This window comes from Meriones unguiculatus, chromosome X (assembly GCF_030254825.1).
Source record: "Meriones unguiculatus strain TT.TT164.6M chromosome X, Bangor_MerUng_6.1, whole genome shotgun sequence".
Classification (NCBI taxonomy): domain Eukaryota; kingdom Metazoa; phylum Chordata; class Mammalia; order Rodentia; family Muridae; genus Meriones; species Meriones unguiculatus.
Genome location: NC_083369.1, coordinates 132,504,961 through 132,520,942, shown reverse-complemented (window position 1 = coordinate 132,520,942; position 15,982 = coordinate 132,504,961). Strand labels below are relative to the sequence as shown.

The following is a 15,982-nucleotide window of genomic DNA, read 5'->3' as shown; positions in this document are numbered from 1 at the left end:
CTAGGATTTCAATTACAGGCTGTGACAGAAACCTGGTTGTCCAGGTGCTTCTACTTTTTACAGGTTGGGCAGAGAAATGGACTTGATGAGCCACCTTATGCAGACCCCTAGGGCTACAGCTAGCATAGGAGAAGAAAAAGTTGACCCTAGGCATTGAGCCAACCTGCTTCTCACAGCTTGGCCCAAACATGTATACCCCGACTCTGTTATGGTCAACTGGCCCCAGGAACTTTGGGTAATTAAAATGCCATGTGATCCTTTGGCCTGCTAGATAAAAAAAGCCAAGGGTTTCAGGCATTTGTCCTCCATGAAGGCCACATCAAGTAAACCAGCGAACTTTCAAGACAAAAGGAAACAAGCTGGGTAGAGAAAAAGTCTGCTTATGCAGAGCTCCCACTCTCTATGCCAAGTTAGATCCAAAATGATAGTGTCAATTCTGAACCTTCCTGTTAAAGCCCTTCCATCAGCACAGGAATCCTACTCTCCAGCTGGGAGCAGCAATTATTAACCCAGCAGATAGGTGCTTTGTCAGAGTTAGAAGAAAACAAATCTGTTCCAAGGAAGGGAATCAGCAGCCTTAATGGCAGCCCCAGAAACATGTGCATTGAGGGAACATAATCACCTTTCATTTTATGTAATGACACCATCAAGTTGACTTTGTTCCCACCGTTCCAAAATTACAGTATGCTTCCCTCCCAGTGACTACATGCTTGAAATCCTAAGGAATTTGTTGAACAGAATGGCATTTGTTCTTGATATGAGGAAATTATTGACTTTTTCTACAGAACTCACTATACATGCTTTGAAAGTGTATTTTATTTCACAATTATTCACCAAAAAAAGAAAGAAGAAAGGAAGACAGAGAAAGAAAGAATTTAAATAAATGAAGCATACTCCCTCACCTATCGCATACTGTTAGTTCCCTTTTTTTGATTTTTAAACTTTGTACAAGAACAGCATTGGATACCATAAACATATCTTTACTGTGGGTAGGTGTGATTGGATGGGTGTAGGTAGGTGTGAGTGGGTGAGTGTGGTTGTATGCAGACATGCATGAAAATGTGCATGTATGCATGTGTAGGCTAAAGGTTAGCAAGTGATCTCTCCCTTATTCACTTAGCATCTTATTTTTAAAACAGGATCTTTCACTGAATCTGGAACTCAGTTTGACTGGAGTGGCTAGACATTGATCTCCAGCCTGTCTCAGCCTCCACAGCAGTAGGATTACAAATGTATACCACCACACCTAGCTGAATTTCTACATGAATGCTGGGGATCAAATTCAAGTCACCATGCTTATAAGCCAAGCATGTGGTCTACTGACTGAGCTATCTCCCCAGTGACATAACTTTCTTATTCCTTTCATGGGTACAACTTTTCATTTTTGCTGAGACCTCTAGAAATATCTTGCCAGAAACTGAGGGTAACAACCTGTGTAATCTAATCAGATCCATTTGTTCTTTATTGGGTATTAAATATGTAGGCTTAATGTAGTAGGAAATTAATATTGGCGTTAAATTAAAAAAAAACATTACAGAGAATGGCAATATGACCATAACACCAACAATAACTGTGTAACATTTGACAGTAAATTTATAGAGAGAAAAGTTTAAGGGAGCTTATCACAGAGTAACAGTGAAAGAGCTTCAACCACAAAATAAGTCAGAGTCTTATAAAATCCTGGAAGAAAAAAAATGTTGTAAAATTATCCCTACAGCTAACAAATAATATTTGCAGACAATCAATTACTTCTCCTGTCCTTGGGATATTTGAATTAGATCAGGTAAATTCTAGAGGAAAAGCAGGGGGCTTTCATGGGTACATGAAGTGAGGAGGTCTTGCTGTTTCTGATTTCTGTGATGACTGAATCCTATCTCCTAGAGTTGGTTGTGTTCTTCTAGGGTCAATAAGAAACCATGGAGAAAATATAAGCTAATTGCATTTATTCAGCTAATTCTCTCCTGGAGACAGATGAGCTGAAAATACATTTTCCATTGACCAGGGGAGAGATTAGAGATTGGCAGATGGGGATGGTTCAACAATTTCGAAGTTTGGCCAAGTCCAAACGGGAGAACAAAGGTGGAAGTTTCCTCAGCTCATTACTAATCTCTACTAGTCAGAATTCATAATTGAATTCTATTGCATTAAGGGGACAGTAGTTCTGTTTAATTGCTTACCATGGGAATTGCTGATAAAATAATGGAATGGTATGTCTTGTCTGATACACAGAGCTACTTCCCCCCCCCCCCACACACACAGGGTGATTGTGGCTAGAAAAATAAAGTCCAGAGGGTAGGGATCTCTCAATTTGGAACTTATAAAAACAGGTGTTAGTTTGGAAATTATCCTTTAGTATCTTCTCTAAGTTCCTATCTCAACTAATAGTTTCCAACTTGGCTCATGGTCCTTTATCTTACCAGCTGACCAGTGTTTACTTTGTTCATGTTTTAATATTTTTCCTATATACCAAAACTAAAGCACTAGATGTATGAGTCACCCAAGCATTCAGCCTTCCCACTTTACAGTCATACAAGCATGCTCTTACTCCATTAAAAATTGAAGGGAAAATAACATGTGATGATCCCCATTCACTATGAAACTTAAGTATCTGTATAGAAGTTAAAGTCATGTTTCCATTGAAAAATGATGGTTAGCTTCTCAAGTGGGTGAAGCCCTTGGCAACAGCTTTTATTCTTGTCATCTTAAGTCAAAAATACTGCATTCATTCCTCCTTGGAGGCCTCCATTGCATCTAAAGCCAAATCTATTATTATCCTTGTATTTCCACTGAACTCTGAGGTTCTTGAAAACAGCAATTTATCTTATGTATCTAGGCGACTTTAATAGTTATTGGTGCTTAATAAATACTTAGTATAGCCAAGAAAAGCTTTTAAAGGAAGCATGTGAGTAGATATTTAAGTTTATTGGGCACAGCTATTGAGTGGGGAAATGTTTGTTGGTACAGATGGAGGTAAGCTGAGCTGCAAACACATTATTGGGCTTAGGTGACTGTCAGAGTGGGAGTCAAAATCATAGAATACAGGGACTTTAGTATGGACTGACTCAAAGAACTGAGGCCTTAGACTGTAATGTTATGGGTTCAAACATGAGTCTGAACAGAAATAAGATATTGCTGAATAGAAATAAGAGATGGACATTCTAATTCCTGACACCCTTGACTTTTTCTGCAAGTAAGAAATAGTCTCTGTTTGCATTGACTTCCTCCGAGGACTGGTTGTCAATTACATGAAATCTTATGCCTTGGAAGAATGTTTTTAATGTCGGTAATGTGTTTAGATTAAGTTATCTTGTTTTATCCAAACCAGAATACTTTGAGAGGACAAATATAAATAAGTAATTATATATTTTTTTAAAGTACCATGACCAAGGATTCATCTGTGTGAATGTGTATTGGAAACAGATGGCCATTAGGACCAATGTATATTTAGACAGCATGATGTTGCTATAGATACCCAGTATAAGTCAGTTAAAACATGGCTATTACTGAACATCGGGGGAGAGGGGAGGGCTGAATCAGCATAACATGGCTAACACTGGATGTCTAAGGGATTGAAAACATGAACAGTGTGATAATATATTATATAGCTATTCTTATTAGACTGCCTTTGCTTTTGTAAAGTCAAAAGCCTATACCTTCTGGTAGGCTTGCATATCTACCTCCTCTCAGCCTATATCTGGTCTTCATGTATGTTTATGCCCACATGAACCTGCCTGCCTAGTGATGTATATGGTAGAAATAAGATATGTTTTATCTGTTCAAGGTGCATTTTGATATTGTCAACCTCCCAGCTTCCTGTGACCATCCTATTTTCTTTGCAACAGAGCATGGGCTTCACACCATGGCTGGTGATTTTTAGTCATGGACTGTATACCATCTATATCTATATTGTATATATGAGCCAATATCTCTGCTAGTTCTATGTCCTATCTGTCTACACTTCTATCTGTATCTATCTATCTATCTATCTATCTATCTATCTATCTATCTATCTATCTATCTATCTCCACAGCTATATGTGTATCGGTACCCATCTCCATATACACCTAGACTTATGGATCACTGATGCTGTTACAATAATAATCATTTCAGCTATCTTGCTTTGCTCTTATGCTTTTCTCTTTCTCTCTACTGTTCGTTCTCATAGCCATTTCTCACCATGATGCACTGTCATAAAAGCCTTTTTCCCCTTTCCTTGTTGTTCCTCTCTTTTCAACTGGCTCTAGCCCATCTTCAGTTCTGCTTTCTCTTCTAATTTTTAATAAGAAGCAGTGATAAAAATTATTTTGCTTTGTATTCAAGTTTGTGCTCTTTGGGACAATGCTGGCCTTCAACTCTAATCCTCTTGCCTTAACCTCCTAAGTGTTAGAATTACAGTCATCCACCAAAGTGGCCAGTTTGTCATATTTCTTTAAATTGTTCTCTACTCCCCCCACCCCCAAACACTATACTTAAGTTAGTGCTGTACTTCAGTGGTAACATGTTTGCATGTATGAAGGCATAAGTTCCATCTCTGGCACCACCAGAAACTAAATCTGTAATTCAGATATCTCTACATATTACATCGAAAGTGGTCTTTTCTAAGCAGAGTTCTGGAATATTTTCATATTGTCAATATTTATCAGTAAATGTGCATGACTTTGGGAATGCCACTTGATTAATCTCTGTGTTATCATCAGGGTTATGGGAATATTGTTATTGTGCTGAGGCCAAATAAAGGAAGCAGAAAATCACTCCAGTGTATCCACTGTAGATATTCAATGGAATCACCTGGGTGCATCAGAAACTTTCTAATTCCAGGTGTCACCTGGAATTCAGGCATCAGGATCTTACTGCTTTTAAGCTATTCTAATATGCAGGTAGTTGTTTTCAAACTATGAAATGTCATGCAAGTATACACTAGCATATGTGCATCTATAGCTTTCATTTTGTTTCAGTTTTACGTTGTATATTGCTGTTTACTTGCATTGGTGTCTGTATGTCGTGTATATGCCTTGTGTCCACAGAATGCTGAGAAGAGTGTTGGATGCTCTGGAACTGAAGTTACTTGAGGTTGTAGGTCGCCATGTGGAAACTGGGAATAAAATCCATGTCCTTTGGGAGAACAGCCAGTGCTTTCAACTGCTGAGTCATCTATACAGTCCCTTCTTCATTTTTTAACCCTATAGATCAGTAAGTCCTTATAGAAAATAGTTTTTCAGCCCTAGTAATGGGGGAACTATACACATGGATGAAACTTAAAAAGTTTGAAGTAATCTTAGGCATGTACTGAAAGACTCATGATAGATTTTTTTAATTATTTAGCCTCAGACTTTAACTTTGAACACAGAGAGCCTTATTCTTCCCATCATTTTGGTACATCACTCAGTGAAAGTTACATCTCCACCCAAAGCACCCGTCTGATGCTGATATAGTTTCTATCCTAAGGCAAGATTTCAAGATTGTAATATCCTTCAAAAGATATGTAAACAAGTGAAAAATCAAATGTAAAGGGGTTAATTACTATCAATAGATAACTGTCAGTGGATTTTCTAGTTTTCCTTTTAACTAAGAATACTAATGAATACAGAAATACTGCATAGTGCAAACCTGGTCTCTCCAGAAAGTAATAATTACAGCATCCCTTGTAATGGCCACAACTCAATAGGTAGAAGGATTTTCATTATTTATCAGACTCATTAGTAATAGAGAAAGAACAAGCACTTTCTAGGAGTACTATCCTGGACATCTTACAAGTTCTCTGAAAGGACTATAGAACCTTACTTTTCAAGAAAAAAAGTAAATCAACTTTGGGAAAATGATGCTGGTGATTTGGGTTTTCAAATGTAGCAGCAGCAGTCAGAGCAAGTTCTTTGGGTAACCACCTGTCTCTTATAGTTTGACACTGGCATTAGAGAAATATAAAGCTTAAATTTACACATACCCATCCCATATAAACGTTAAAGGGACTTAAGAGTAACTCTAAAGGTATAGTTACCCAGTGTTCCAAGAAGGGCTCACTAGCAAACCAATTTGAGTTTTGAACTTTTTGAAACCTTTTGAAACAGTGTCTAGAAACCCCATGAATACCAAACAGGAGGGGAAAAAACTAGACATTAATCAGACAAGTCTGAAATGCACCTTCATAAAGTCCTAATTCATGCCTTAAAATCTTCACTTTTTGCTTCAATGATTTTTCTACTTCTGACTGCAAATACTAAGCCAACACATTTGTAGCTATGTACGAAAGTAGACAGCATACATTTTATCAAACATTTTCTTAAGAAAGGATTTGGAAAAATGATACAAAATTAATCGTTTAAGAGAATGGGAGGGTGGGACTGGGAGGAGAAGGAGGGAAGGAGCAATGATCAGGATATAAAGTGAATATATAAATTTAAAATAAATTAAAAAAAAAACAGAATCCAGGATATGAGCCCAACTACTGGTCTTTCTCTCTGTACTTTGAATATTGTGAAACTAAGTTCCAAAGGCTACACTCATGCTTCTTTCTCTGTGAGCACAGTACAGCCTTAAGAAAGCCTTTAAAAGTCAGAAGGCACTTGTCCTATATTCCCTGTCATGGTTCATGTTTAAGGGCCATGCAGGTCTTCCCATGGTGTTCTCAAGAGGCAGTCCCTTGAGTAGCCGTGAACTCAAGAAGGGAGGTCTTCTCTCTGCAGCAATTATGGAAAAGAGGGATTTCGGTTATTAATACAAGAAAATCAACCACAACATCCCTGTAAGCTTTCTCCCTGGTAGTTTGCCAGCAATCCTCACTTGAATAAGGAGTAAGGAAGACCCAAGCAATCTAAACAGACATCTTTATAAAAATGATCCCTACTTTCCATATGATCTTATATTTGCTAATAAATACATAGGCAGGTTGGTTGAAACAAAGAAAAGAGCCTGTTGGTGGGAAAAAAACATTTTCCCTATTCAATTACTCAAATCCCTATTCAATTACTACTGGATTCTGGCCAACTATACTTCCTGATTACAAGTCTATTTCACTTATTTCTTGTAATTAAGACTCTTTCAAAGCCAGATGTGGTGGCATACACCTTTAATCCCAGAACTCAGGGAGCCAAAGGCAGGCAGTTCTCTGAGAGTTTGAGGTCAGCCTGGTCAACAAAGCATGTCCAGGACAGCCAAGGCTACACAGAGGAACCTTGTCTCAAAAAAACAAAACAAAACATATTTTCAGTAATACCGTGTGTCCCATTTACCATCCCACAATTCTGAAAGTTTTCCTGGAGGTCTACCTGAAAATACACCCAACAGCAATAAACTGTATTCCATACCCTGTGCTCTCTTTTCCACCTTACAATTCTTCCTGCTTTCCAGGAGGCCTGCTGGCACCAGATACACCAAGTAAAGCCCTCCCCACTGCAAGTCTCTGCCAGCCAGCTCCCCTGAAATCACCTCCAATGGCCGTAAACTGCACTCCATAGCCCTCTGCCCTGTTTCACATCCCACAGGTCTACGCGATTTCCCAGAAGCCTGAGAACACCTGGGTCACCAGGTAAATCCATCCCTGCCTAAGCTCCTACCAGCCAACTAATTTGTAGGCACCCACAATGGTGGTAAGCTGTACCTCATACCCCTTAGCCCCATTTCCCACCCCACAACTTTGCCTGCACTTGTGGAGTCCTTGCTGTCACCAGGGACAAACAGGTAAGATTCTGCCCTTGTCCGCCATATTCGCCTAAAACACATCCATCAGCCTTAAACTGCATCCTACCCCCTGGACTCCATTTTCCAGTCCATAATCCAGCTTGCTTTTTTGGAGGCCTGCCAGCACCAGGTACTTCAGGTCACACTGGTACTAGAAGCAAGGGTAGCACTCACAACCCCAGAGACAACACAAGCCACACCCTACTGAACCTAAAGACGACCTAGTAACCAGAACTCCATGCCACTCAGGCCAGTGAAACACAAAGAAAACAAACCAAGAGAAAAACTCCCCCCAAACATCCAACCAACAAAAATAAACTCGGAAATCAACGTTGAAATCTACAATTACTAAAAAACCCACGTGACTAAAAGCTAGCTTTAAAAAAATTAACAATAGCCAGAGCAATATGTCACCACTAGAGCCCAGCTATCTTATTACAACAAGCCCTGGAAAATGACCTTAAATCCAATCTTATAAAGACAATAGAGACTTTTAAAGATGAAATGAATACTTTCCTTAAAGAAATATAGGAAAATTCAACCAAACATGAAGAATATGAATAAAACTGTTTAAGACCTAAAAATTAAAATAGAATCAAAAAAGAAAACACAGAGGGAGTCCTGGAGGTGGAAAAACTAGGTAAGAGAATAGGAACTACAGACACAAGCATCACCAACAGAATAAAGAAGAAATAAAAAGATGGAAGGAAGAATCACACGTGTAGGAGATACAAGAAATTAATACATTGTTCAAAGAAAATGTTAAATATAAAACGTTCCTGACACAATATCCAGGAAATCTGGGACACTATGAAAAGAATTAATCTATGAAGAATAGGAGGAGGAGTGGGAGGAGGAAGGGTGGAAGGAGGAGGAAGGAAAGAAGATTCCTAACTCAAAGGTCTAGAAAATATTTTCAACAAAATCCCTGACCTACAGAAAGATATGCTTACAAACATACAAGAAGCTTATAGAACACCAACTAGATTAAACCAGAGGAGAAAATACATCCACCACACAATAATCAAAACACTAACTGCAGAGAACAAAGAATATTAAAAGCTGCAATGGAAAAAGTCCAAGTAACAAATAAAGGCAGACCTATCAAAATTACACCCAACTTCTCAACAGAGACTCTAAAAGTCAAAAGGTCCACTCAGATGTTTTATACTCTCTAAGAGACCACAGATGTCAGACCAGACTTCTTTATCAAGCACACTGGGAGAAAACAAGATATTCCATGACAAAACCAAATTTAAACAATATCTATCCCTAAATCCAGCCCTACAGAAGATAATAGAAGTAAATCTCCAGCCTGAGGAGGTTAACCATACCCAAGAAAACATAGGAAAAAAACAATTCCACACCAGCAAAACCAAAAGAAGTGAACTGTGTGTGAGTGTGTGTATTTGCGCACACACACTATCACCACCAACATCAAAATAACAGGGAATAACAATCATTGCTCATTAATATCTCTCAACATCAATGGACTAAATTCCCCAATAAAAAAAGACACTTGATGACAGAATGGATGTAAAAACAGGATTCATCATCCTGCTTTATACAAGAAACCCACGTCAGCAACAAAGATAGAAATTACCTCAGAGTAAAGGGCTGGAAAAAAAGATTTTCCAAGCAAACAGACCCAAGAAGCAAGCTGGAGTAGCCATTCTAATATTTAATACTTTTAGCCAAAATTAATCAAAAGAGATGAGGAAGGGCACTTCATACTCATCAATGGAAAAGTACACCATGATGATGTTTCAATTCTGAAGATCTTTGCCCGAGTTGCAAGGGCACCCACCTCCGTAAAAGAGACATTACTAAAGTTTAAATTACACATTGAACCCCACACATTAACAGTGAGAGAGTTCAACAACACACTCTCACCAATGGTCAGGCCAACTAGCCAGAAATTAAACAGAGAACTAATGAAGCTAACAGATGTTATGAATCAAACAGACCTAACAGATATCTACATAACATTTTCCCAAACACAGAAAAATATACCTTCTCCCATTACTGCATGGATCCTTCTCCAAAACTGATCATATACGGAAACACAAGCAAGCCTCAGCAGATACAAGGAAACTGAAATAACCCCCTGCATCTTATCAACATGGAGTAAAGCTGAACTTCAACAACAGCAGAAACAACAAAAAGCCTACACACTCATGAAAACTGAACAACTCCCTGCTCAATGATCACTGCGTGAAGGAAGAAATAAAGACATAAATTAAAGACTTCCTAGAATTCAATGAAAATAAAGGCACAACCTACCCAAACTTACGTGACACTGTGAAAGCAGCACTAAAAGGAAGGTTCACAGCCTAAGTGCCCTCATAAAGACATTGAAGAGATCTCATACTAGAGACTTCGCAACACACTTGAAAAGCTCTAAAACAAAAAGAAGCAAACACATCAAATAGGTGTAGATGGCAGTAAATAAACTCAGGGCTGAAATCAATTAATTAGAAACAAAGAGTACAATATAATCAACGAAACCAAGAGCTAGTTCTTTGAGAAATTCAACAAGATAAACAAACCCCTAACCAAACTAACTAAAAGTCAGAGAGACAATATCCAAATTAGCAAAATAAAAAATGAAAAGAGGAACATAAGAAAAGATACTGAGGAAATCCAAAGAATCATATGTCTTACTTCAAAAACCTATATTCTACAAAACTGGAAAATCTAAATTAAATGGACAATTTTCTTGATAGATACAGCTTACCAAAATTAAATCAAGATGAGATAAACAATTTAAATAGGTCTATAACCCCTAAGTAAATAGAAGCAGTCTTTAAAAATCTCCCATTCTCCCAAAATTAAGCCACCCTTTTATGATAAAAGTATTGGAGAGATCTGGGATACAAGGTGCATACATAAACACAATAAAGGCAGTATACAGCAAGCCAATAGCCAATATCAAATTCAATAGAAAGAAACTTAAAGCAATTCTACTGAAATCAGGGACAAGACAAGGCTGCCCAATCTCTCCACATCTCTTCATATAGTACCTAAAGTTCTAGACAGAGCAATAAGAAATGAATAGGAAATCAACAGGATACAAATTGAAATAGAAGAAGTCAAAGCATTGCTATTTGCCGATGATATAATAGTATACATAAATTACCTCAAAATTCTACCAGACAACTGATAAAAAATTAATTTAAAAAATCATTATCTCTCCTATATACAAATGAGAAATGGGATGAGAAAAAATTAAGGAAACAACATCGTTCACAATAGATACGAATAATGTAAAACATTTCAGTGTAACTCTAACCAAGCAAGTGAAAGATTTGTATGGCAAAAACTTCAAGTCTTTCAAGAAAGAAATTAAAGATATCAGAAGTTGGAAAGATCTCCAATGCTTATGGATCAATAGGAATAACATAGTGAAAATGGCCATCCTGCCAAAAGCAATCTTTAGTTTCAATGCAGTTCCCCTTAAAATTCCAACAGAATTCCTGCAGACCTTGAAAGAACAATAATCAACTTCATATGGAAAAATTAAAAACCTAAGATAGCTAAAAAGATCTTGTACAATCACCACCCCTGATTTCAAGCTGTACCACACAGCAATAGTAATAAAAAACCACATGGTATTGGCATAAAAACAGACACATTGATCAATTGAATCAATTCATAAACACAGAAATAAACCCACACACCTATGGACACCTAATTTTCAACAAAGAAGCCAAAACCATACAATGGAAGAAAAGAGAGTATCTTCAACAAATGGTCCTGGTCTAACTGGATGTTTGCACACAAATAAATCATTATCTATCACCCTGCACAAAACTCAAGTCAAAGTGGATCAAAGACCTCAAGATAAAAGCAGATACACTAAATCTGATAGAAGAGAAAGTGGGGAATAACCTTGAACTCATTGGCACAGGGGAGAACTTCCTGCACAGAATACCAACAACTCAAGCACTAAGAGCAACAGTAAATAAATGGGACCCCATGAAACTGAAAAGCTCATGTAAGGCAAAGGACACTGTCAAAAGGACAAACTACAGAATGGGAAAAGATCTTCATCAACCTGATATCTGACAAAGGGCTAATATCCAAAATATATAAAGAACTCAAGAAACTGGATACCAACAAAACAAAACAACGACAACAACAACAAAAAAAACCAATTTAAAACATATATAAACAGAGAATCCTCAACAGAAGAATCTCTAACAGCTGAAAAGCACTTAAATGTTCAACAGCCTTACTCATCAGCAAAATGCATATCAAGGTGACTATGAGATTCCACCTTATGCTCATCAGAATGGCCAAGGTAAAAAACTCAAGCAATAGCACATGCTGTCAAAGATGTGGAACAAGAGTAACACCCTTCATTGCTGCTGAGGGTGTGAACTTATACAACCACTTAGTAAATCAATTTGGCAGTTTCTCAGAAAATGGGCAATAATTGTACCTCAGGACCAGCTATACCAATATCACTCCTGGGCATATACCAAAAGATACTCCACCATACCACAAGGACACTTGCTCAGCTATATATGTAACAGCTTTAATTGTAATAGCCAGAAACTGGAAACAACCTAGATGTTCCTCAGTTGAAGAATTTATTAAAAAAATAAAGTAGTGCATTTACACAATAGAATGTCACCCAGCTATTAAAAACAATGACATCATGAAAATTTCAGGCAAATGGATAGAAGTAGAAAAGATTATCCTGAGTGAGAAAGATAAACCAGAAAGATAAACATGGTATTTACTCACTTATAAGTGGGTAATAGCCATAAACATGCTGTAATCCACAGACCCAAAAGTGCTAACTAACAAGAAGGAACCAAAGTAGATACTTGAATTTCACTATTAAGGGGAAAGTGATAAACACAGGGGTAGATAGATGGAGGGAACTGGGTGGGGGAAGGGGAAGGAACAGGAGTAGGAGGGTCAAGTGGGGAGAGAAGAGAGGGTGAGAGTAGGAAGAAAAAGAACTGGAATCAGTTGGTGGCAGGTATCTGGAACAAGCTAGAAACCTAGGGCAATGGAAACGTCCAGGAATCTATGAGGGTGACCCTAGCTAAGACTCCTAGCAATGGGGGATATAGAGCCTGAAATGACCATCTCCTATAACTAGAAAAGATTTCCAATGGAGAGACTGAGACAGAAACCCATCTACAAAACCTTAGAACCACAATTTCTTCTGCCAACATGATGTGCAAGGGTAAAGATGGAACAGAAATTGAGGGAATGTCTAACCAATGACTAGCCAGGCTTGAGATCTGTGTATGAGAGAGAGCCCACCCCTCACACTATTAATGATATTCTGTTCTACTGCCAGACAAGTGCCTAGCATTCTGTCGTCTGCGAGTCTTCATCTAGCAGATGATAGAAAGAGATGCATAGGCCCACAGCCGAACATTAAGTGAAATTTGGGAAATACTATGGAAGATGCGGACAAAGGATTGAAGGAGCCAGAGAGGTCAAGGACACCACAAGAAAATATATAGAATCAACTCACCTGGGCCCATAGGGGCTCGCAGAGACTGAACCACTAGACAGAACATACTTGGGATGGACCTAGGCCCTCTTCTCATATGTAAAAAATGTACAGTTTGGTCTTCATGTGGGATTAATAACAGCAGAAGCTGTCTCTGACTCTGTTGCCTGCCTTGAGATCCCTTTCCCTTAACTAGAGTACCTTGCTTAGCCATAATAAAAGATATACCTAGTCATACTACTACTTGATATTCTAAGGCAGGTTGATATCCATGGGAGGCATCCCTTTATCCCAGCCTTTATCTGAGGAAATAAGGATGCTGGGAGGATGTTGGGGAGGTGAGGTGAGAGGAAGGGACTGGGAATAGAGGCAGGAGAAACTACTATCAGGATGTAAAATTAATTAATTAATTAATAAAAGAAACACACACACACACACTCACTCACTCTCTCTCTCTCTAAATGTTTTTCTTACCAAACTACAAAAATCTAGATGAGGAAAGCTACTCTGGAAACCACTCTTGTAGTGTCTTAAAATGTGAAGCGATGAATTTAACTTTGACCTATCAATTTCATATAGCCCTTCCATTCCAACTCTACGTGTAGACCCCAACCAAGTTAAAGCAGGAGCAAAAAGTGTGTGTGAGCATGCACATGTGTATTTATGTGTGTGTGTGTGTGTGTGTGTGTGTGTGTGTGTGCTTGTGTGTGTGTATTCAACCTGGGGATTTGTACAAGCAGAGCAAACACTCAAGCATTATTAAACTATACCCACAGTCTTTTAAAAGAGTGTCTGTTCAACTATATTCACAGCACCCCTGCTTGGTAGTCAAGAGTTGGAAGAACAACATAAGCATCCTATGATGATAAATCAGTGCGCTACATACATTCAGTGGAATAGTATTCAGCATTTAAAGATAATGAATTCTAACACGTTATACTATCAGTAAGATCTTGACAACTTCATGGAAAATTAAATCAGTCAGATACAAGAGGACAAATATTGCATGATTACACTTAGATGAGGTTCCTAGAATAAGAAAATGTATAGAAACATAAAAAAGAGACCAGATGCTATTGGAAAATAAAAGAAGGATAAACACTAGCAGATCACGTATGAACTACCAGTGGCCATTTCCAAATTATAGCTGTGATTTACTCAGGCTAATAAATACAGTTAAAGTGAGGACTCAACAGTGCTTGGAAGCCATTTCTCAAGCAGTTTAATCTCCTCCTGCCCTTTCTATATCTTCTGACACTGTCTTACTTTGTTTTTACACAGACACAGAGTGACAATTTCCTGCTTACAAAACTTTTTGGAGGGTTGTACTGCCTTGCATTTTGTTAACTAGACACAAATTAAAGTCACCTGAGGCAATAGAATATCAATTGAGAAGATACTGTCCACGATACACCTGTAGGTAAGTCTATAGGGTATTTTTTTTTGACTGATGGTTGATGTGGGTGTACCCAGATCACTATGGGCATTTTCATGTTTGGTAGGCAGTCCTGAGTAGTGTAAGAGAATATGCTAACGCAGACATGGAGAACAATCCAACAAGCAGATTTCCTCCATGTTCTCTGCCTCAGAACCTATTCTAGGTTCCTGCCTGAATTCCTGACCTGAATTCCTTTGGTGGGAGACTGTGACCTAGAAGTATAAGCTAAATAAACCCTTTCCCCTCCCAAGCTGGTTTTGGTCAGTGTGGTTTAATACAGCAATGGGAAGTAAATGAAGACACAGGAGATACAAAAGTCATAGCCAGTGTTAAATAAGTGTACAACATCAAGGATGGTACTAAATAGTACATCCAAAATGGCCAAAGTAGGAAAATCTGTGATGTATATTCACTTAACACAAACAAAATAAGAGTATCATGAAAATTTCTTATCTAAACCAATATCACAGGATAAATAACAGTAAGACATCTTATTAAAACACATAATCATTTTAGTAGATAACTCAGTAACATTCTTGACCCTTCCTTGAAAACTTTTTAAATAACAAGATTCCACATCATTCTTTAGTTTCAGGCAATGAATGAAACTGACATAATATTTAACAGTGCACACTTCCATTGTGAGCCAGAATTACCATGCTAGGGAAGTAACTACTGGTAATCCAGTTAGCCAGTCAATAACCCCACACACATGCACATGTTAGCAACACTAATTAAAAAAAAAAGACAGGAAAATAAGAAGGGAACATGTAGAGAAGTTTACAGAGGGCATGGGAAGGGCCATAAGAGAGGTCAAAACATGATCAAAATGCATTCTATACATGTACACAATTGTCAAAGAATAAATAAATCCTTTTCAAAAAGAATGAATCAAAACTGAAAGAACATTAGCCTCATTCTTTAGCGTCTTTTTAACCTACTTGATGAAATAGTCCCGTCCATCTCGGTTTGTCATCATCTCCCATCCATAGGGTGGTACCTGGTTCAAGCCCCAGGTTCCTGATGGAGGTGGCCAGCCCGAAGACTTGGTTCTATGGCTGGAAAACAAAGAGATCATCATCACCCGTGACTCCTGAGCATATCTTTTTTTATCACTTAATCAAGGATACATGTCTTATTCTTCTAAATTGTGAGCTGTGTGAATAACTGATCATATGCCAGCTGTAATGAATGCCTTTGCATCAGATACCATGCTAGGCATTTTGTATGCAACAGAGCACTGATTTTCCACAGAATCCACATGAGGGAAGTATAATTACACACCATATGGACAGGAAGACAATGGGTCAGTAAAATTAAATAGCTTTGTTGTGGAAAGCTTTGATTGAAAGTTCCTTGTAGTTCTGACCACAAGAGGCATATTTAGATAT

At 38.0% G+C, this 15,982-nt stretch overlaps 1 protein-coding gene across 11 annotated transcripts in view; it reads right to left on the bottom strand.

Moving 5' to 3' along the window:
* The window catches only part of Frmpd4 (FERM and PDZ domain containing 4), a 727,289-nt gene that overhangs the window by 266,380 nt on the left and 444,927 nt on the right, over positions 1–15,982 (bottom strand). For all 11 annotated transcript variants that reach the window (XM_060375727.1, XM_060375718.1, XM_060375723.1 and 8 more), the window contains one exon: positions 15,533–15,649. In XM_060375727.1, the coding sequence (XP_060231710.1) occupies positions 15,533–15,649 (117 nt within the window). The remainder of the gene's footprint in view (positions 1–15,532; positions 15,650–15,982) is intronic.